This window comes from Scyliorhinus canicula, chromosome 15 (genome assembly GCF_902713615.1).
Source record: "Scyliorhinus canicula chromosome 15, sScyCan1.1, whole genome shotgun sequence".
In the NCBI taxonomy this organism is placed as follows: Eukaryota; Metazoa; Chordata; class Chondrichthyes; order Carcharhiniformes; family Scyliorhinidae; genus Scyliorhinus; species Scyliorhinus canicula.
Genome location: NC_052160.1, coordinates 70,353,026 through 70,376,845, shown reverse-complemented (window position 1 = coordinate 70,376,845; position 23,820 = coordinate 70,353,026). Strand labels below are relative to the sequence as shown.

Genomic DNA, 23,820 nt, shown 5'->3' with positions numbered 1-23,820 from the left:
CGACTGTGGAGTCTGCACGTTTTTCCCGTGTCTGCGTGGGTTTCCTCCGGGTTGCTCCGGTTTCCTCCCACGGTCCAAAGATGTGCAGGTTAGGTGGATTGCTTGGCTAAATTACCCTTCGTGACCAAAGGGTTAGGTGGGGTTACTGGATTAGGGGATGGGGTGCGGGGCGTGGGCCTAGGTGGAGTTCCTTTCAGAGAGTGGGTGTAGACTCGATGGCCCGAATGGTCTCCTTCTGCACTGTAGGAATTCTAATCATGGGCAGGATTCTCCTGTATCCCGGCGGGATGGGGGTCCCGGCGGGATGGAGTGGCGTAACCACTCCGGCATCAGGCCGCCCCATCCTGTACCTCAGGGGCTAGGCCGGCGGCAGAGTGGTTGCGCCCCGCCAGCCTGGCGTGGAAGGCTTTGGCGCCGCACCAGCCGGCACCGAAGCGAGTCCGCCGGCCGGGGGTCCGCGCATGGCGGGAGCATCAGCGGCTGCTGACGTCATCCCCGCGCATGCGCAATGAGGGGGTTTCACCTTTGCACTGGCCATCGCGGAGGTCTACATGGCCGGCACGTAGGAAAGGAGTACCCCATGGCACAGGCCCGCCCACAGTTCGATGGGTCCCGATCGCGGGCCAGGCCACCGTGGGGGCACCAGATCGCCCAGCGCCCCCCCCCCCCCCCCCCAACCAGGTTCCGCCCGCGCTGCCAGATCCCGCTGGTAAGGGACCTAGTCCTATTTAAGCTGGCGGGACCTGCATAGAACGAGCGGGACTTCAGCCCATCGCGGGTCGGAGAATCGCCGGAGGGAGCCCGCCGACAGGCGCGGCACGATTCCCGCCCCCGCCAAATCTCCGGCACCGGAGAATTCGGCAGCTGGGGGGGCGGGATTCATACTGCCCCCCCCCGGCGATTCTCCGACCCGGCGCGGGTCGGAGAATCCCGCCCCATATCTGTGCCACATTTGCACCCATTGATTTTTCTTGGTTTGATTATTTCAATTCATCTTTCAATTAAAGTGTGACTTTGCACGAATATCTCGGCACAATCTCTCCCCGTTTACAAACCTTTCACTTATTAGTTTAGTGACACAGATTAAGAGGCCATTTCATTGTATTTTTGCCATACCATTCCAACATATGGGTCTTGATTTTCTTGCATTGACACCCCAAAATTGGGCAGGATAATGGTCGTATTTGGGCATCATTTGAATGTTGAGGCCTATTACCACGAGTCTGCCCCATCTCAATTTTCCTCTCGCAACACATGCTGGGTTGCCTAACTCATGCATGCATATTATGATGCAGGCAGACCCTGCCAAACTGCCAAATTTCCCTGTCTTCCAAACGCTGCATTTAGAGATGCCAGGAAAAGTGATCCCTGATCCCTTAGGAGGAAGAGGGCCCTGTCACTCTCATTGAGCCTTGCTGGGTTTCTGAGGCACCTTTAACTCTTTTCACAGTAACTTAATTGAAGCCTGCATGTGACAATAAGCGACTATTATTATTAACTCTAAACGATTTTGTCTCCTCGGGTGACTCCATCCTGGCCTTTGCTGCCTCCAGACTGGAGTATTCCCTAATCCTAACCCTAACTCCTGGCTGGCCTCGCTTATTATTTCTATAGACTTGAAGTCATCCAAAAGTCTGTGCCAAGCCCTGTTCCCCTATCACCCCTGTGTCCTCTGACCTACACACTTATGTAATGCTTTGGTTTAAAACCCTCATCTTTGTTTTCAAATTCCCCACCCCCCTCCCCCCACCCCCCATCACCAAAATTGCTTCGCCCCCTTCCCTATCTCAATAAACACCTCCAGCCCACAACACTCCGAGACATCTCCTCCAACTTTGGTTTGTTGAACATCCCCAGTTTTAGTCGCTCCACCATTGACAGCTGTGAGCCGTGCTTCTGATTCCAGAAACCCAGTTGGTGAAGGATGATACTGGAGACAAAGGTTCAGAGAAGATTTCTAATTGGGATTTAAAATAATGAAGAGTTTTGATGGGAGTGAATAAGTGACATCGGGGGTCATAAGTTTTTCACAAGAAATGAGAAAAGGAATTAGACTGTTTTACTCCAACAACAGGTTAAGTGAAAGAAATTGTAAATTTTAAGGGAAAATTGGATAAATACTTGAAATATGAAAGTAGGGAAGAGAGGGTAATGAAGAAATGTTGGATTGTTCAAACAAAGAACCAAATTAGACACAATGGGCAGAATGTACAGTAAACAAATATATATAAATTATATCCCGTCAGAAATTACGGGCATGATTCTCCGCAAATGCGGCGAGTTGTAAAGGCTGCCGTGAAACTGGCCGTGTTTCACGGCAGCCTCCGCGCCCCCTCCCGGGACCCGATTCTCACCCCCGGGCGGGGCTAGCAGCGGGTCCCCGTGAAGCACGGCATTGCGGCCTTAGCGACCGTCGCTAAGTCCGCGCGCCCAGCGTCCCGCCGGCTGACGCGCACAATGACGTCAGCCGTGCATGCGCGGATTGGACGGCTCCAACCCGCGCATGCGTGGGGCCGTCATCTCCCTCGGCCGCCCCACGGACTGATCCTGCGGGGCGGCGGAGGGAGAAAGAGTGGTACTGCCGTGCCAATCGGGGCCCTGGATGCCCAGAACGGGCATGTTGCGGCCGTTTTTACGACGGCAGCAAGCAGGTGTGTTTGTGGCCGTAAAAACACCCGTAATGGCCTGGGAACTCAGCCCATTGGCCTGGGGAGAATCGCTGTTCACCGTAAAAAACGGCGAGCTGCGATTCATGTCGTGGTGCGGCCGTGGGGGGGGAGAATAGCGGGAGGGCGGGAAAAATGTCGGGGACGCCCTCCCGCTATTCTCCGACCCGTCGTGGGCAGCGGAGAATCGCGCCCTACATCTCTCCCTCAACAGCAGGAAAAGGATTAGGAGATGAATTTAATAAAATACGTACATTTTTGCAAGGCCCAATGCATTCAGAGAATCATTATCAAAAATCGAAGTGTTTAAGGCATTGTCACGCACATATTAATGAGTTTTTTAAGACTAATGACGGGATTGGGATGAGAAGCAACCGATTTTTTTGGTCTTTTGAACTGATTGCAGATGTTGATATATTTCTTAAATGTCAAAGTTTCCAGTTCCTCAACTGATCATTTAACAGCTTCAAATTATTTTCTCATTATTCAGTTCACTTTGCTAATTCCAGAGAAGCAAGTTAATTACAGGACAGAACTGCAGCATTCCCACTTACTGCAGGGTTACGCTGAAAGCAACACACACGTCAAAGTGCTGTACAATGACAAGATACCGTTCCAGGCAGGAATTCAGTGGAAGGATACCTCAAAACCAAAGTTAAAGAAGTGGGAAGGTAGGACGGCTAACTGGCTTGGACACAAAGGGCCGAATGTAACCATTCTATGATTGTATGATTCTAAGTCAACAAGCTATGGGAATACAATGTATTTTGCCTGCTGAGCACAACTGATGAGTTGTATTTCAAATGAATGATCAGAAAAAAATATATTTGTTCCTTGTTAAGTTCAAGTGATACAAGTACTTTGCCTTGCAGGTTCTCCACAAATAATTGGCTGGGTCAAATGGCCACTCTCTGTGCTTCTATAAAATTATGTCTGATCTTGATAGAGATTTAAGAACAGATTTCTTTCCCATTATTGGTCTCATGGAAGAGACATTAAAAAAAAGAGAAAATATGACAAAACTGAAGAAGTGATTGAAACATGCCCTTTCTCACTGGCAAAATTAATTTGAAGCTAATCCAAGACAAAGGTTTTGTTTGACTTTGGGCCAGAACGTAGGTTCCTGCACAAAGTAGCAACAAGGAAGATGAAAAATACTGCTGTCATGCTGTCGAAATTACAGCATAGAGTTGAACATTTCATGAACTCCCTGTAATCTTTATGCTTTTTTCGGTGTTACTCAGTATGGAATGGTTGCATCTTGATTTCAGTCCACAGGTCATCTGTGGAAAGATGAACAATTTAAAAAACAGTGCACATACACGGATGATAACAGAAATGGAGCTAAATTATCAGGAAAGGCCTAACAGTCTGGGTATCTTTGTTGAAAGAGAGAAGGGTGTGGGAGCGAGCTAAAAGTCTTTAAAATCTGAAAGGTTTTCCTCGAATGGATGCGGAGAGAATGGACGGGATCTTCCAGTCCCGCCCGCCACAGGACTGGAAATTCCCACCCAAAATCAACGGACCATTAGCTGCTCTGTCAAATGTTCCACCATTCCCGCGGTGGGTGGGACCAGGACATTTAGGCCAATGTTTCCTCTTGTGGGGATGAGCATAACTAGAGGCCATGAACATAAGACGGTCTACAAGAAATCCAACAAGGAATTCGGAAGAAGGTTCTTTCCCCAAGCAATGGTCCAAATGTGGAACTTGCTATCACAGGGGATGGTTAAAATGAATAATATAGATACATTCAAGGAGAAACTACCAGGGAAAAGGGAGATGGATACAATGGTCGATTTAAATGAGAAAAAAATGGGTGGAGACTCAAATGGGGCATTAACACTGACATGGGCTGGTTGGGCTGAATGGCCTGTTTCCTTATCACATCCTATTTATTCCTAAATGCTGTACATTTTTACTCCATGGCATGACCAGCAATTTGCCATATTAAAGAGCCTATTATACAACCCTCATCCCCAATATTCCCTTTCACCTGCAGTCCAGAACCTGCCCTGCCGGGGGAAAACTGGCCATGCAATTATAGTGGTCAACATTTTTAAAGGTGTCAGCATGTGGGCATGGGTGGGAATCTTAAAGAGACTGCCTTGTGCAGCAAATGGGACAGGAAAGTTAAATAAAAAGGAATGATGACAACCACTTGGGGTGTGCGGCACAAATGGGGGTGTGGTTAGATGGTGATGGTTTTTTGTGCCACGATTCCACACCTGTCATGGTTGTGTCATATACCCATTTGGAAGATGGAGACTTTACTTTTAAATGGCAGCATGGATGAACATGGATGGTTCAGCTTGACAAAATGGACACCAGAGGGTCAGGTGACTTTTGTGGTTTTGATACAGACAAAGACAGACACATCTGAGCAGGGGCCGGGCCGGAGAATCCCCGTGAACGGGCCATGCACCATTGGCACCGGGGTGGTTGGTCGCGGGCCACTCTACACGGCCGGCCTGCTAATTCTCCGACCCAAATGGGCCGAGCGGCTGTAAGAAAATGGCTGAGTCCCGCCGGCGCCGTTCTAACCTGCTCTGGCCGGCGGGACCTCGGTGTGTAGGGGTCGTGTGGCGGCCTTTAGGGGGGGTGGGGGGTCCATCCAATGTGGCCTGGCCCGCGATCGGAGCCCACCGGTCGGCGGGCCGGCCTCTGTAGCTGTGGGCCTCCTTTCCCACGCGCCGGCCCATGTAGTCCTGCGCCATGTTGCGCCGGGGCGGCGCGTTGAAGAAGGCCACTGCCCATGCCCGCGTTGGCGCCGACACCACTGTGCATGACCTCGTTGGCACTGGCGCAACTGCTCATGCGCGGATCTCGCGGTGCATAGTTCACGTTGGGATCGGTAGCTGGAGCGGCGCAAACCGCTCCAGCGCCGTGCTGCCCCCTGTAGGGGCCAGAATTAGTTGTGGGAGTGGCCCGTTCACACCGTCGTAAAACACAACGGCGTTTACGACGGCGTGGACACTCTGCCGCGCAATTGGAGGGTCCCGCACCATATCTCTGGAAAAGTAAATATAAAAAAAGTAAATATTCCATTGAAGAGGCTTAAAGCAATAATAACTGTTTGACTTGTTGATTCACGAAGACTGAATTACAAATAAATTACTTTGAAGTCTATTCATGGCTGGGATGTTGATGGTGTTCTAATGTCCTCCATTGTGTGCCAGGCTGCTCAGCCATCAACCCATTTGTGTGAACAATTGAAACATCGATACTGTTGTCACGTGGCAAAAACTGGCTTGTGATCGAAAATACCTAGAAGTACACTATTCATTCAGGACAGGCCAGGGACTAATATGGACAGAGGATGTGATCATGTCCAGAAAAAGGAAAAAGCCCTAACTGGAAAGGAAAGTAATCTCAGGCAGTGAAGTAGGGCTAATATGTTTTACCTGCAGTAATGTATCTTCACTGCAAGAGCTTGACCCCAACTCCAAAATGAGTTTGACCTTCTGCTAATCTAACTGTAATAACTCAGTCTAACTGTACCACCTTGCTCGAAGCCACATGCTGGGGTGTGATGCTGCTGATCAACCCTATCTAACTCTCTAGATGTCTGTCTGTGGAAAGAGGCAGGGTGAGAGTGCCACATCCCTTTTATAGTGTTTATGTCATACCCTCTTGTGGTGATGCCACCTCTGAGTGTCCTGACTGCCCATTCGTTGTGTCCTATTCTGAGTGTTCATTGGTTGCATGTTTGCATATCGTGACAGTCACAACACTCGAGGGGTCAGTCAAGTGGTGCAAAAAGGGAGAAATTACCCCACACCTCTCTCCTGTCCATAACACACCCCAGCACTTTTACTAAACTGAGCTCGGGCGCAAAAAGGTTGTTTCCCCAGAGGAGTGGGGGCCTAATTTAAATGGAAGTTTTGAATCACATTGATATCATTGGGTAATGCTCGTTATTTTAACAGCAGGCCCAGCTGCAACTTGCAAATTCTCCAGGTGTAGTAATCCACGGGAGGCAGGAGTTCCGTCACCACACCAATATTTATTTACAATAATGATATTACAGGAGCAGCTACAAACAGTGCTGCTAGCAGTCCAGTCAACTTAAGACTGGCTCACAAAGCCTACACAGGTGATTATATGGGCCCCTTCAATGAGCTATCATTGAGGGAGCTCATACTCCAATTGGCCAACCAATAAAGCCAATTGGAGTTCATTACACCAGGCAACAGATAAGTGCTTTTTAAAGTTTTGGAAAGGTCACTTGTGGATCAGCTTGTGGAGCTGAGAACTCTAGGTGCACACAAAACGACTTTGGAAGTGCAGATCTGGGAATTATTCTTAAAAAGCCGACATTGAGAGGAAAGGTGCCCAAGTGGGAGGTTGTATTTGGTAAAAAAACTGTCCAGTGCACCTGTTGATGGTTCTGTGACAGTTCAGTCTTCTGAACCTTGTAACTATTTACTAAACAGCTACAGGCTATATAGAAAATAAGAATTCACTAAGAAAAATGCACATGTGTATAAATACGAGGTAGTCTGGTGTTCAGTTGCAGTGAGTGTACTCATTGTAAACATTTCTTTCCCCAATGTCTGATAAGGTTCATTGAAGTTAGATACACCTTGGCTTTATCTTCAGACTTCACATAAGCTGAATCAACCTCACGTTCGTGCTTACCAATCAAGTGTGGAAATAACAGCAGCAAAAGCCATATCAGTGAAGGATCTGGTGATCTATACCTACTATAAAAACAAAGGAAATAAATTGGAAGGAAGGATTCATATTCACACACCCAGCACCACTTACTTAAAGGTTAGTAACAGACTACTCTTTCTTATCTTTAAAGAATGCACTAGGTTTGGGGACAGTGATAGTTTCAGTTCTTGCATATTATGCTGTTTATGTACTGGTCTACCCTTCTGAATCATTTTATTTATTCTTTATTGTCACAAGTAGGCTTACATTAACACTGCAATGAAGTTACTGTGAAAATCGGCTAGTTTGCACACGCCCTGATGATTAATTATACAGTTGAAAAAAATCTGCTGGGGTGGGTCCTCCCCTTTTTTATATCTACCAAGAGAATGGGTTAAACTTTGCGATGCAAATAGCAGCAAGGTTAACAGTTATTAATGTTGAAATCTTCCAGCAAGCACACCCACACTTAAAGCTGTAAATCAGAAAGCTGCTGTTCGCAATTCCCTGCTCCTCCAAACACTGCATGATAATCATCCTGTGATTCTTTTGTGAGGGCCACGAGTTGTAGAATAGAAATAAATAACATTTATTTACTTTAACATATATACAACAGCAGCAGTAATGCCCTTGCTTCTCACTCCTCTGTAGTTGGTTTCATACTGTGATGTGGAGATGCCGGCGTTGGACTGGGGTGAGCACAGTAAGAAGTCTTACAACACCAGGTTAAAGTCCAACAGGTTTGTTTCAAACACGAGCTTTCGGAGCACGGCTCCTTCACCTGAAGAAGGAGCCGTGCTCCGAAAGCTCGTGTTTGAAACAAACCTGTTGGACTTTAACCTGGTGTTGTAAGACTTCTTACTGGTTTCATACTGGCCAGCTCTATTTATGCAGGGAATCTGCTAATGATTTCTCTACCCCCTCCCCCCTCCCCCCTCCCCCTCCCCCCCTCCCCCTCCCCCCTCCCCTCCCCTCCCCCTCCCAACTCATTGGGGAAGCTCATACTCCCTAAGGATTGTGGGATTGCCATTAGTCCCCAGCCAGTGGTAAACAGACAGGTTATACCAGATTCATCATTTCAAATGCATTGAGCAGTAAAAGGTTGCTTGACCTAACTTATATAGACACACTAGTTATGCCAGAAAAAGTTAGAACATATCCACCCCAGTGTAAATACACTTTTAATAGCATGATAAGTCATAATTTGTGTCCAACAATCTTTCTGGCACTGAAAATTGCCTTTTGTAAGAGTGGAATCCCATCACTTCAGATGTTAACTGTTGTTGGAGATTTTTAAAATATTATGAGCGCGATCTACTACCAGCATCACATTCGAACCAGAGCGTTGCATGCCTGGTAGATCTCGGGGGTGGCCACTCACAGGCTTCCTGGCAGTCAGTGCGCCTTGTGAAATCTACCCAAATCCCACGAGGTATTGGAATCAAGATCACGCACACAAATGGGCATGACCAGGCCGCAGATGTCTACGTAGATGTTAAACTTACTTAAGCGAGCTCACCCAGGATCTACACAAACATGTACAAGAGTGTAAGGTGGCTATCGAGGGTGGTGGGGTTTAGGACATGTAAGTAGGGACCTCTGGGAGGTTAGGGGTAGGGAATGGTGGGGGTCGGAAGGGGGTGGCCTCTAAGGGGGTCCTGAAGAGGGGGGGCCTCGGGGACCCCATAGCGGATTGTCCTCACTTCTGGGGGTGTGGGATAATGCCTATGCATGTGGGGGGTGACTTTGCCTCTGGGCAGGGGGTGTGGGGGACCCTCAAGCTGACTTAGTGATCGGGGAACCTTTCAAAATGGTGGCCTCAATCTCTGAGGAGCCGATCGGGCCAGCGAGTTCAGGTCCCAATTGATGAAAATAATTCTAAGTGTGGGCTAAACAGGTGAGAAACTCCCCAGGGTCCAGAAAATGACTAAGTGTGGTTAGGTAACGGTGGGGAACTCGCCAACAGAGACAACGGGAATCTCCCAGCAAAGCCCGGCACAAATGGCACTGAGAAACCTTTCCGTTAGATCGCTCTGTCATTTTTTGTACTTTTTCTTTCTGTCCCTTTTATCTCTCTCTTTCCCTAATTCTATTTTTTTTTCCATCTCCTTTTATTTTCTGTGCTTGATTTGACATTGAATTAAATATTCTAATTATCCCCTCCTAGTTCAGCCCTGCTGCTGCTCACTAACAATTCTTCCACCTGATTGGTTAGGAAGAGACTTAGCTGATTGCCTAGTTCCCACCTGTAGAGGAGGGCTGGCTTCTTAGCTGGCTGGCTGATAGCAACCTGCCATGTAAAAACCCACAGCCAAGGAGTGGAGGCTGGTTTATAAAAGCTAATAGGAGAGTGAAAATGTGAAACATGAAAGCAATTGCCTCTGCAGAATTTTATTTTTAAGTTTGAGATGGTGAAACATAAGTTTAATTCTAAATAATCATCCCTTTGTTTTACATTTGTTGTAAAGAACCATTTGTGACATAGTAATCTGACTTTTTCAGAGAAGATGTTTTGTATTTTCCTCTTAATTGTTGATATACTGAAAAAGTTAAAACATTAACATGAATGGTAATTGTAGAGATGCATTAATGTATCTTAACAGAATACCAAATATTGACAGTTTTAGCTTGGGTGTTGGCAGCAGAAACAAGTTCACCTGATTAAAGGGAAGCTTAGTTCAGTTAGTAAATGTTAAGTCATGGGGGATATTGTCCCAACTATTTAGCAGGAGCAGGGATCCAAGCCCACCCCAGCGTTACTAACAGGCAAGGTTCTGTAGCCACCGAAGTTGGCCATTCCCGAAATACAAAATGGAGGAACGCAAAGCATACAGGTTAAAATGGACAATGTTTGCAGCACCAGCAGACTGCACCTAGCAGGTGTGGATTCTGTCTGCTAAGAAAGCAGACAGCACCGAAACGAACATCCCGCATTACTAATGAGGCAATCTCCGGGATAATTTGCATGTTAATGGAACGATTCCAGAGACAATGGACACAAATGGGGAAGTAACTGCAACATTGTAAAGGATACCAGATACTCGGGCACCAGCAGGGTTCGAAAACAAAGAGCCTGAAAGCCCGTCCAGTAGCTAAGGAACAGCCTCAGTATTGGGGGGATTCAAACATATCGATTGGGAAGAGACCCAATCGATTCCAAGCAGGTAAGGGAGTCCGCCCAAAGGAGCGTGGATCCCTGGGACCTATAAAAGACAGGTCCCACATATGGTTCAGTCTTCTCGTCCAGCCCTCCTCTCTCCTTGACCAGCACTCCTCCATGGACCAGCACCTCGACCAGCTTTTGCCAAGAAGACCCTGAAGGAGAGAGAGAGAGTTTCGGACAGCAGCCGCCAGCAAGTAAGTGTCTCACAACGATCGCTACCAGAGATAGACACTCCTGACCCCTTTTAACTTATACCAACCTGAAGTCTGCAGACCAGAGCAGAGAAAGAGGCCTTGTTCCCTGACCCGGCAGTTCCTTCGAGATAAGTATTAGTTTATTTAGCGGTAGGAATAGTTTAACCCTTTTAGCGTGTGCGTGGGTAGTTATTATAATTGTATTATAATAAACTCAGTTGTTTGAACTTACTAATTGGTGTATGGTTTTATTGCTTTGAACTTCACCTTGAAACTTGTGGCGGTATCTTAATGATACCTGGCGACTCCAGAGCTAAGTAAAGAAACAGAGCCAAATTGAGTGTTAAGCACACTCACCCAGAACGACCAACAGTTCCCACCCTCGAGTGTGCACATGGCTAATTACCTCTTTAAAGTTATGTCCTGCTTACTTGTCCAAAGTGACTTCATGCAATCCCAATGTAGCTCACGTTGACAGTATGTTGCTTCATAAAGTTTTGCAAGGTATTACTGCACAAGGTGGTATCAGTATTAGCTATTCCCTATGATCCCACAATATCCAGGAAAGGTTAAAGAGTTACATGCAGGGAACGCAATGGCAGTGTGTCTTATACACATCCGCTGTCTCTTTAATTTTGTCTGATATCATTCTGTCCATGGATATACCAACAGTACATTTAAATAGGGGTCCCACAGGGTATTTGGGAGCTCAGTTTAAAATTCATTGGTGCTCTCTGACTTTTCCAGGGTCTGGAAACATGCAGTGAAAGGGAGGTGGTCGCTACTGGTTGCATAAGGTAAGGTTAGTGGCCTTTGTGGGCGAGGAGAAGCAGCGACCACCTGACCCCTCCATCTTCATTATTAAACAAGGGAGATAAGGATAGACCAAGAAATTATAGGCCAGCCAACCTAATCTCAGTGGTGGAAAAGTTACTGGAAAGAATTCTGTGGGAAGAAGTGATACAGGGTTTGAAGGCTTAGAATTTGTGTGGGTAGAATTAAGCAATCGCAAAGGAAAAACTAAGCTGATGGGAGTTATGCACAGGGCCCTAGCTGTAGTCAGGAGGTTGGGCAGAAAATAAATCCGGAGATAGAAAAAGTATATAGGAAAGGCAATATTATAATAATGATGGGGGACTGCAATATGCAGGTGGATTGGGAAAATTAGGTTGGTAGCGGATCCCAAGGAAAGGAATGCCTTTTGGCAGCACGGTAGCACAAGTAGATAGCACTGTGGCTTCACAGCGCCAGGATCCCGGGTTTGATTCCCCGCTGGGTCACTGTCTGTATGTTCTCCCCGTGTCTGCGTGGGATTCCTCTGGGTACTCTGGTTTTCTCCCACAGTCTAAAGACGTGCAGGTTAGGTGGATTGGCCATGATAAATTGCCCTTAGTGACCAAAAAGGTAAGGAGGGGTTATTGGGTTAAAGGGATAGGGTAGAAGTGAGGGCTTAAGTGGGTCGGTGCAGATTCGACGGGCCGAATGGCCTCCTTCTGCACTGTATGTTCTATGTAAAAGCAAGCAGAGGACAACTTTTAAAAAGCAGTAAGGGAAGGAGAAGATGAAATATGAGTGTAAGCTAGCCAATAATATAAAAGAAGATTGCAAGAGTTTTTTCAACATGTAAAAGGTTGGATAGAGGCAAGAATGGACATTGGACCACTGGAAAATGAGGCTGGAGAAGTAGCAATGGCGAATAAAGAAATGGCAAAGGAACTGAATGGATACTTTGCATCAGTCTTCACAGTGGAAGATACCAGTGGCATACCTGAACATCAAGAGAGTTAGGGGCACAGAGGTGAGTGTAGTGGCCATCACTACGGAAAAGATGCTGGAGAAACTGAAAGGTCTGAAGGTGAATAAATCACCCAAACTAAAGTCAGACTAATCAGTCAATTAATTGAGTCTGTATAAGGCTCTGGTCAGACTCCATTTGAAATATTGTGAGACGTTTTGGGCCCCGTATCCAAGGAAGGATGTGCTGGCTTTGGAGGGGGTCCAGAGGAGATTCACAAGACTGATCCCGGGAGTTAAGGGCTTGTCATATGTGGAGTGGTTTAGGACTGTACTCGATGGAGTTTAGAAGGATATGAGGAGGATCTCATTGAAACTTACAGAATACTGAGAGGCCTGGATGGAGCGAATGTTGGGAAGATGTTTCCACTTGTAGGAGAAACTGAAACCTGAGGGCACAGCCTCAGTCTGAAGGGACGATCCTTTAAAACAGAGATGAGGAGGAATTTCTTCAGCCAGAGGGTGGTGAATCTGTGGAACTCTTTGCCACAGAAGGCTGAGGAGGCCAAATCACTGAGTGTCTTTAAGACAGAGATTGATAGGTTCTTGATTAATAAGGGGATCAGGGGTTATGGGGAAAAGGCAGGATAATGGGGATGAGAAAAATATCAGCCATGATTGGGTCTGCTTGTTCAAATGGCCCATCTGATTAGTAATTTGTGCCTGTAGGTTCAAGACCTGCTCCCTTTCCCCTCCTGGCAAAATAGGATCTGTCGGAAATTGGGGTGAGACTTCAAGATCCTGTCCACTATTTTGAACTGTCTACAAAGCCTCCAACACTAAAATTTGGTCCCTTAGTGGGAGGCACAGATAACATGTTCACTGGCTAATTACGAAGCCTTCAATGAAGCACTGTCACATCTTAAAACACAGCCTGTTATAAAGCTGCAGTATCTGGAAATCTCACTATTCTGTGTCCTTAGTGCTTCACCCTACACTTTGCTTCCTTTCTGCCCCCAGATTCTCTGCCAACCAGCACCCCCTTCCCTCGCCAGCCAGCACCCCTGCCCTCTCCAAACATCCGGCAACTGCTCCCTGGCCTTGCCTGACTGGTCCTAGTGACTTGCTGTGACACCAGCATTTATCGATGGGTCTCCCAGCTGAGTGCAGACCCAGCAGTGACCACTGTACCCAGTGATGCTGCTGGGATTGAAGAGTCTGGAAGCAGGGCAGGCATCCCATAAAGGGACAGGAATCCCGATATCTGCCCATTTGCTGCCATGCTGTCATAGAATCCGGCATGGGCTCTCCAGAATGGCCAACGTGGAGATGCCTCCCACTTTCCAGCTCATCATCGAGGCTATCACTACTCTGACAAAACCCAGCCCAATGTGAGTGGTTGCATTTTCCCTATCAAGCATTAAGGGTGAGATTTTCTGGCCTCCCAGGAGTGTATTTCTCAGCGGTGGGACCTTCTGGTCCCGTCGCTGTCAATGGGACATCCTATTGAATTCACCACATGTCACCAGGAAAACCACGGTGGGTGTACACCATCGGCGGGACCAGAAGATCCCAATGATGTGAACAGCAGGAAGATCTCGTCCTAAGACTTGCACTTTGGTACGCCCTATTTTTGTTCAAATGCTGTTACTGAGCAATGCAGTTCATATTGAAGCTACACTCTGCTCCAACTGAGATCTGTTTGAAATGAAATGTGAATTTAGACCGCAGAACCATTAAGTGAATGCTGGGGTGTGGGATGGAGAATCTTTAGCATTGTTGCTGCTGCAGTGTTGATTATAATCTCCGCTAATCTTCCAAGATTCTTGTACAGTAAATTACCATTTTGGAAATTGATTGAAGGTAAATGAAAAACAGCTGATGCTAATGCTTAGGTGTTGGTAATTTGTATGTTCCAAACTGTAACAAATTGTTTTCTGGATATAAAACATTAACTTCCTTTTTGTTTTACCATTTTACTTCAACCTCTAAACTGATGAGACCCAAAGGACAGTTAAATTGAGCCCATAATAGCAATTCTAGTTTAAAGGGTAGGTTTAATGACAATGTTCTACATTTTGTTTTTCAGGCAACTACTCTTGGGCACATTACAGAGAGCTCGTTCCGAAGCCACAGTGAGGTTGTTTCACTTTGGAACCAGCCAGTTAAGAACAAAATCCTTGTGGAAAGTAAAGAGAAAATTAAGACTGCCTGGTTTTGGCTAAAGCATCAGAAAAAGGAATTTAATTTCACCGCTGACTACACAATTAGGGAGGAGGTGAGATTTCAAAGTGTGTGAATGAGTGGCGAAGAGTTGTTGTCCTTCTACTTGGGAAATGTTTCTTCACATCCAAGACACACACATTAGGGTCGAGCCATTTCTACAATGATTCTCGGGTTTCTACTCTGGAAGCCTATTTTAAATGCTGATCAGTATCTGGGTAAAGGACAACACCTGGTAACTGTTCTCAAGCTATGTTTTACTAGTTAACGCAAGGCCTATTCTCTCTGTGTTAATATAAATATTTAGACTACCTGCTTCCATATCATTTGCTTGTATATCCCTATAAGGTCACTTCTCATAATTATATTTTATACGGGCAGAAGCACGGTAGCATGGTGGTTAGCATAAATGGTTCACAGCTCCAGGGTCCCAGGTTTGATTCCCGGCTGGGTCACTGTCTGTGCGGAGTCTGCACGTCCTCCCCGTGTGTGCGTGGGTTTCCTCCAGGTGCTCCGGTTTCCTCCCACAGTCCAAAGATGTGCGGGTTAGGTGGATTGGCCATGCTAAATTGCCCGTAGTGTCCTAAAAAGTAAGGTTAAGGGTATTGTTGGGGGTATAGGGTGGATACGTGGGTTTGAGTAGGGCGATCATTGCTCGGCACAACATCGAGGGCCGAAGGGCCTGTTCTGTGCTGTACTGTTCTATGTTCTAAGCGGCAGCATGGTGGCACAGTGGTTAGCACTGCTGCCTCACCGCATCAGAGTCCCGTGTTTGATTCCGGCCTTGCGTAACTGTGTGGAGTTAGCATGTTCTCTCCGTGTCTGCATGGGTTTCCTCCGGGTGCTTTTGGCTTCCTCCCACAGTCCAAAGATGTACAGGTTAGGTGGATTGGTCATGAGCAATGTGCTCAGTTGCTGGGATGGGGACGAGCTTGTGGGCCTAGGTCGAGTGCTCTTTTGGAGTGTCAGGGCACACTCAATGGACCGAATGGCCTCCTTTGCACTGTAGGGGTGCTATGGATTCTATGGGAGGGAAGTTTAGTGGCGTGTTGGGTAGTGTCCCTACCTCTGAACCAGAAGATCTGGGTTCAAGTCCCACTCCAGGATCTAATGGCTATGGAAGATGGACTCATAATGTGACCAAGCAGATCGATTATCAGCCTGTAAATCCTTTCAATGCTTTTGGCAGACAGTAAGAGTGGGAGAGTTTCCTGGGCAGTCAGACTGCAGGAGGCAATGGTAAAAAACTGCAGTACTTTACCAAGCATCATGGACTGATTCATTGGAAGTCCATGATTGCTCACAGCCTTGTAGGCATGGCACCTGAAGCCAAAGGAGGATATGTGTGGGGCAAATAAATTAGATTTAAAAAAAATATTTTTTATTCCTTTCTCAGAGTTACAAAGTCAATGAATCCATCTCACTGCTTGCTCCAAAAACCTATTCAAATTCAAATTGAATCCACGTCATGATCCCCACAAAGGAACATACTAGATCCAAGCTGATGAGCAGGCATTTCACCTGATTTCAGGCCTGTGCCTAAACTTGATCTTAGCCAAAAGGCCAAGAAAGAAATTAGCTGCCAATCTTAAAGTTGACGTTGACCTAATTTATCACATTTGACATATCTAATGAAAGCCACTTGAGGAAGTACTTACCACATATTACTGATTAGACACATCCCAGAGCATCCCGTCTTTGTGACTCAGAAACTACAGCATGGATCAGGATCCTGAAAGTATCAATATTAAAAAGCAGTAAGTGCTTCTGCAAAAAGAAAAGTTTTAAAATATTATATCAATTATTTTGATGGTTCTGCTGCATTAAATATACGTTCCAAACAGTCAGTAATATGTAGGATTTAAAACTTAACAGAAATGCAAGTTTGAGTCCAAGAGGATTGGAGTAATTTATTCTTCATTCAAGCCAGTTTCAATGTGGCTGCTGACACACTTGGAGTCCTGATAGATCCCATCTCAGCTTGATAAAGCCTGATCAATGTCACATTGAACAGAATAGCATTCACTGAAGTGTTTTCATGTGTCAAAGGCAGGATAAAAGGAAAATGTCTTGTGACTTTGGCAAAGTCGCTGAGGTTTAGCGAGTTGTCTCTTTAAAATATACAGCAGGAGAACTGTACATTACTAATTTTAAAGAAATCATTATTTAGTCATAAAGTCACAGATGTTTACAGCATAAAAACAGGCCCTTCAGCCCAACTTGACCATGCCGTCCAGTTTTTACCACTAAGCCAGTCCCAATTGCCCACATTTGGCCCATATCCCTCTATACCCATCTTTCCCATGTAACTATCTAAATGCTTTTCAAAAGACAAAATTGTATCAGCCTCTACTACTACCTCTGGCAGCTCGTTCCAGACAGTCACCACTCTCTGTGTGAAAAAATTGCCCCTCTGGGCTCTTTTGTATCTCTCCCCTCTCACCTTAAACCTATGCCCTCTCGTTTTAGACTCACTTATAATAATAATAATCGCTTATTGTCACAAGTAGGCTTCAATGAAGTTAGTAAGAAGTCTTAGAACACCAGGTTAAAGTCCAACATGTTTGTTTCAAACATTGCTTTCGGAGCACTGCTCCTTCCTCGGTTTCACCTGTGCTCACCCCAGTCCAATGCCGGCATCTCCACATCAATGAAGTTAATGTGAGAAGCCCCTAGTCGCCACATTCCGGCGCCTGTTCGGGGAGGCCGGTACAGGAATTGAACCCACACTGCTGATCTTGTTCTGCATTACAAGCCCCGTACCTTTGGGAAAAGATGTTAACTATCTACCTTATCTCTGCTCCTCATCTTTATGGACCTCTATAAGATCACCTCTAAGCCACATACGCTCCAGGGAAAAAAGTCCCTGCCTATCTAGCCTCTCCTTATAACTCAAACCATCAAGCCCAGTATCATCCGAGTAAATCTTTTCTGCACTCTTTCTAGTTTAACAATATCCTTTCTATAATAGGGTGACCAGAACTGTACACAGTATAGTACAAGTGTGGCCTTACTAATGTCTTGTACAACTTCATCCCAACTCCTGTATTCTATGTTCTGACCAATGAAACCAAGCCGAATGCTTTCTTCACCACCCTGTCCACCTGCGACTCCACTTTCAAGGAGCTATGAATCTGTTTGCCTAGATCTCTTTGTTCTGTAACTCTCCCCAACACCCTACCATTAACTGAGTAGGTCCTGCCCCGATTCGAGCTACCAAAATGCATCACCTCACATTCATCTATATTAAACTCCATCGGCCATTCATCGGCCCACTGGCCTAAATGATCAGGATCCTGTTGCAATTCTAGATAACCTTCTTCACTGTCTGCACCAATCTTGATGTGATCTGCAAACTTACTAACTATGCCTCCTAAATTCTCATCCAAATTATTTATTGAGGAATCTTACAATTTACAGCCGAAGAGGAAAAGGAGCTTAATAGTGATGGCCCTTTGGAAGGACAATAAGAGTCCACCTTTGGTAATGCAATTGAATGGACAGATCGAGGAATTGAAGAGGGAGAAGATGCTGTTCCAGAACCGTGCATTAATTCAATTTAGGTGAGGATTGCTGCTACCCGAATCTGAACCCGTCCCTCAATATCACTTTTGCAGTGCCACTGAGATAGATGTGTGAAATTCATTTGGATAAAGTTTTCGAAAGCTGTTTCCTACAATTTTTTGTGACACAGGCCACTAATATCTATTAATCAATTGTTGATTGATGATGACATGTGAAAGATCAGACTCCAGGTATGTTCATAGTCAAACAGTAAAATACTGCCAGGTTTCCAGTGGAATAGCGACAATGCTACTCCATCATCATCCAATTGGAACTTGAGTACCGCATGATTGGTTTAATTTTGCACATTAAAACTTGCATCAAATAGTTTGAGAACCGATTAAAAGCTGCCAGGACAAGAATATGGGAAGGAAGTGGAGGGGCCAGGCTCAAATGGCAGTCGCAAACTACTTATCATTTAATCTTGTGAATTTCTCCATTGGAGTTCACCAAGAGACCGTGGCCCAGAATATGCCGACGTGGGACATCTCCTGCCTTGTTCCCTTTGACTTTACCCTCACCTTTCACATCAAAACTTTCCTTCCCACAAATGTTGGAAGTGCAAGCTGATACTGGCGCAGTGAGGGCAACTGACATCAGAGAGCTTGCTGAATGACAAGACCAATAGTTTGTCCCTTAAGCAATCTGATTGATGGATAGAGAAAGAAATTCGATGAATTACAGTCGAATCAGGTGCGGAATGCGAAATGGCCTGGGAACGAAGAATGAGTTTAAGGAATTTTTTTTTCAGAAAGAGACAAATTAAACGTTCTTTTTTAAATTCTATGAGAACAATTTGCTACCTTCAGGAATGAGCTTCCATAGTTTCAATTGTTCCTTTCTGGGTCTGAGGGTTGAGTTACTTTGTAGAAATATAAATCTGGTCAACAGATGTGCCCTTAAGCATGGTCAATATCAGCCTCAACTATGAAACTGAGTTTAATTTATATTACTGTGCAAATGCAGCCATATATTGAAATTCACTGGGACTTTAAATGCGAGCTCGAGTTTCACAAGGATAATGGCAAGTCCAGTTTCGCAAGGATAATGGCAAGTCATTCAGTGGTTTGAGGCAATGGGCAATTCCAGAACATCTCTTCCTCACCACGAATTGCTGGACGATTTACACCTTAATAGCATTATAATCGTTAAGCTCAACTTTATTTTTCTAGCAAATTCTAAGCCAATATTTATTCCCTTCTATTATCTCTGATCTTATGCTCTGTGTGTGTGTGTTTCATTTTGTAGACACCCTTTTAAGCTGCCAGTACCACAGAACATCCTTCTACAGGAGACATTCACTGTAGACAAGAGGAAAAAGCATTACGTTTTGGAAGTAAAAGCCTTGGTGAATGAGAAAGAGGAAACAATTCACACACTTGTCCTTGGATATCAGCCTGAAAAACCATACGTAAGAAATAAAAGTCAACCTAAATCATTGAACACCTGGAGTAAGATTTCTTACCCCTGTAAAAATTTACCTATAATGCTAAAGAAATTAATTTGTTACTTTTTTTGCTTCATTAATATTGTGATAACTCTCATGGGCATCAAGGGGGGGGAAATCACTTATCGATCTCACAGTGGCGATCGTGAATACAACTTCCCATGGTAACGGGAGGCCTGTCCAGCTGGGATTCGTTACTGAGCCCTTTCACTGCCGTCCCAGACCCGGACCAGGAGTTCCGTTAGTTACATTAGTCCTGGCCTTGTGTTGTGCAACCCAGCTTTACTTTTGAGTTCAGAATAAACCTGTTTAAATTTTCCTCTTCGTACCTCCTGGACAGATGTTTGAAATGGTAACACCTTCTATTTGGAAGTGTTGAGAGCCCTTCACCTCTGCAGGTTATTGCCAAGTGGAATTAGTATGGACACTTACAGAACTAGCTGTTGGTGATTGGGGATTAAATGTTGAATGTGATTAATAGATCTTGGGCTGGATTCTCCGCCCCACCGGCAGGATTCTCCATTTCGCCAGCCGGTCAATGGGAATTCCCATTGTGGAGCAGCCCCATGCCGTCAGGGAAACACCAGGCATCAGCAAAATGGAGCATCCCGCTGGCAGAGAATCCAGCCCCTTATTCTCACTGCTTAGAGTTTATGATTTTGTATCCCTTATATTGCAATGATGTGGATTCTTAATCATACCAACTCACTCTTTACTTTCAAGTTGTGGCTCTAGGTTCGGGGCACATGCACATTTTTAGAAGTAGAGTTTTACGGCCCCTCCCACCAGCAGGATCTTCCGGTCCCATTGAAGTCTAATGAGTTTTGAACGAACCACAACATTTTCTGCTCCCTCTGGCCCACAACCAGGCTGTAAGATCCCGCCTTAGGTTCCTTTGTAATAGTATTGTTTTTTATTGATTGTGCAATTATCAGCTTGATATTCAGAATACAGGACAGTTCCACGTCTTTAAAAATGCTTCATTAATATTCAACACCTCTTTTCTTTCAGATCTGTGTCGCTTTAGCGCACCCTTATAAAGATGAAGTTATTCCAAAGAACATGGAGGTTTGTTTCAGAACAAGGACAGACCACATTGTGAGTACAGCTCAGTTGCTCTCTGCTCTGCAGCAGAGCATAGGGACATGAGGTCATTCAGCCCCTAGAGCTATTCAAATGAATAATGATTCCACGTTCTTTTTCTGCCTTAATCCATATCACTTGAGATCCTTGCCCAACAAAAGTCGATCGATTGCAGACTGGAAAACTCGGATTGTCTGAGCATCCACAATCCTTTTGAGGAGAAGGTCCTCTAAGCTAGTGTGAATAGTGGCTTCCATGGGTTTGATTATTAGGCTCTGGTGGGGATGGGCATGGAGTCAGTCAGACAGGCAGCCAACCTCCTGGCTCCCAGGCACCATCCCAATTCTCAAGCCATTTTCCTGGAGGCAGGATGGAGCAATGTCTGAGCTACCTGTCTGCAAGTGGTAGGTAGCCAATTAGCTTTGTTAATAAACTATTAAGGTCCAGTGCCAGGGGCAGACAACAATTTTCCAGGAGGTTTGAATGGTAGTTTCTCTTGGTAAACAGCTTTTGATACCAATGAAACTGCTGCTCCAGTGTTCGCCTCCATTTTCACCGGTTATCTGCCCAATAAAGGGGTGACTCAGCAATGGCCAGTATGTCCAACGACAGGCCAGTATGTTCAACAACAGTTCCTCATGTGATTGTGATTGTCACATGGATACTTATCAAGGGGCTGGTTTAGCACAGGGCTAAATCATTGGCTTTGAAAGCAGACCAAGGCAGGCCAGCAGCACGGTTCAACTCCCGTACCAACCTCCCCGAACAGGCGCCGGAATGTGGCGACTCAGGGCTTTTCACAGTAACTTCATTTGAAGCCGACTTGTGACAATAAGCGATTTTCATTTCATTTTTTTCATTTCTTTAATTTTCCATTTGATGCACTTGGTTATTGCTTTTTGCAGTTTGTGTTTGGAACTTGTTTCTTCCCCCAAAACGCACATTTAATGTGCCACTTTTTACCACAGTTCCCGTATTTTGCTTCTTTGCACCAGCAGTCTGCTGTTGCACTCCCAGCCTTGCACGTCGGGAGCAATTTCGAACATATGCCTGTCTCAGCTGACATGTTATGAATTCTAGTGCTCAAACTTAATTGTTGGGCTTCCTTAGCTGCTAATTCAATAGAGATTGCAACTTCTAACGCTTTCTTCAGGTTTAAGTTTATTTCTGTTAGCAACCCTTTTTGGATGGCTGTGCTTCTTAACCCACACACTAGCCTGTCTTTAGTAGTGTCATTCAAGCCATCTCCAAATTCACAGTATTTACTAGTCTCTTCAAAGTTGCTACGAATTGTGTGAATGATTCACCTTCTTGTTGGCGATGTTTATGGAACCTGAACCTTCGGTGATGACCAAAGGTTGAGGTGAGAAGTGGCCCTGCAATATCTCCACAATCTCATCTTAGGTTTCAGAGCCTGGACATTCTGGCTGCACCCGGTTCGCAGGAGGTTAAATGTTTTCCCAGCTGATGTAGTCAGGAAACTTGGGACTACATTATCTGCCCCAATTTTATTCGCTTGGATAAAATAATCAAATCTTTCCGTATATGAGCTCCACCATTTTGTGCGGTACCATGACGCCAAAGGTTCCTGCCACGTTTACTGTGGGAAGGGCTTGGATAAGCACAATATGCCACAAACTTTTAGCACTGCCTTGCTTTTATTTTCAAACAAGATACCCCTTGAACTCAGCCTGTTACCATTCACGTTTTTTCAGAGAATTTGGAACAGCCCAGCTCTAAACTATTGTTGCAGGCTACTTGCTGCTCAAAAATTAAGCTTAATTAGGTAAAATAGATTAAGGGCGTGATCTACCCAACTGGCAACAGAGTCCCGTAGTGAGCGAGTTTATCTGGGTATATCCCAGCGCTTAGAGTGCCGAGAAACACCACGCTACTGATCACTATTTGGGTAGATATGGAGCCTCAGTGGGGAACACCAGTGCGAAGGTGCCCAGGTGGTACCAGCTGTGCCAGGGTGCCACCCTTCCCAGAGGGCAAGCACCTGGGGTCCTCCGATCTCCTGGGAGACCCCCATGAGTGCCGTTCTACCTGGTCCCCGTTTGTGGAGACCAACACTGAACGGCGCTCGCCTAGATCCCTAAGGCAAAGGGGTAGATCATGGGAGTGCATATTAGAGTGAGACTAACTGTCTCACTCTAATGTGCATATTGCTAAAAAGATCTCACGAGGTGTGACGAGCCAGGTAGATCCCGGAAGAGGGATCTCCCAGCATCTAACGGCCACGCCGCGCTGCCTTCAGGCACAACACAGATGGTAGATTGCGCCCTAAGTCACTTAAAAATAAAATAAACTTGGAATAAAACTAACAAAATAGGAAAATAAAAAAAGAAAAGAAAAGCGGGAAACAATAAGCAAAAATAATTCAATCATTAATTTTTTAATAAATTACAAATATGCTGTTATGGCAGAAATTGAGCAACTGATCGATCAATCTTGCTGCACAGATTGATCATCCAAATACTCCCCCCCCCCCCCCCCCCCCACCCTATATATATTTGAAACTTGCAGAACCTGCTGGCTAAAAGTTAAACCTAAAAGTTTGTGGCACATTGTGCTTACTCAAGCCTTTCCCACAGTAAACGTGGCAGGAACCTTTGGCGTCATGGAACCGCACAAAATGGCGGAGCTCATATACTGAAAGATTTTATTATTTTATCCAAGCGAATAAAATTGGGGCAGATATTGTAGTCCCAACTTTCCTGACTGCATCGGCTGGGAAAACATTTAACCTCCTGCGAACCTGGTGCAGCCAGAATGTCCAGGCTCTGAAACCTAAGTGACAAAAAAAATCCAGAGAAAATTCAAGGTCAGTAATGGAAAATATTCTCTGGTGAACTCCTCTCCAACTCCCTCAGGCAATTGAAATCAGTGCAGGAGATGACCTGGATCAAAGATTATATGGAAAGACAAGACCCCCTTCATGATATGATCTCTGCCCCAGTCAGGGACAATTGAGGAAGTGTTCCAGAACCTCAGCTTTTGAGTGCCAGCTAATATTTCTCTTTTTTTAAAATAAATTTAGGGTACCCAATTTTATCCAATAAAGGGGAAATTTAGCGTGGCCAA

General features: G+C 45.4%; 1 protein-coding gene across 1 annotated transcript in view; it reads left to right on the top strand.

The window, feature by feature from the left end:
- Window positions 1-23,820, top strand: part of LOC119978346 — a 439,995-nt gene that overhangs the window by 238,227 nt on the left and 177,948 nt on the right. The window contains exons 28-33 of the mRNA XM_038819919.1: window positions 3,157-3,337; window positions 7,231-7,442; window positions 14,506-14,694; window positions 18,060-18,202; window positions 19,452-19,614; window positions 20,662-20,748. Of these exons, the coding sequence (XP_038675847.1) occupies window positions 3,157-3,337; window positions 7,231-7,442; window positions 14,506-14,694; window positions 18,060-18,202; window positions 19,452-19,614; window positions 20,662-20,748 (975 nt within the window). The remainder of the gene's footprint in view (window positions 1-3,156; window positions 3,338-7,230; window positions 7,443-14,505; window positions 14,695-18,059; window positions 18,203-19,451; window positions 19,615-20,661; window positions 20,749-23,820) is intronic.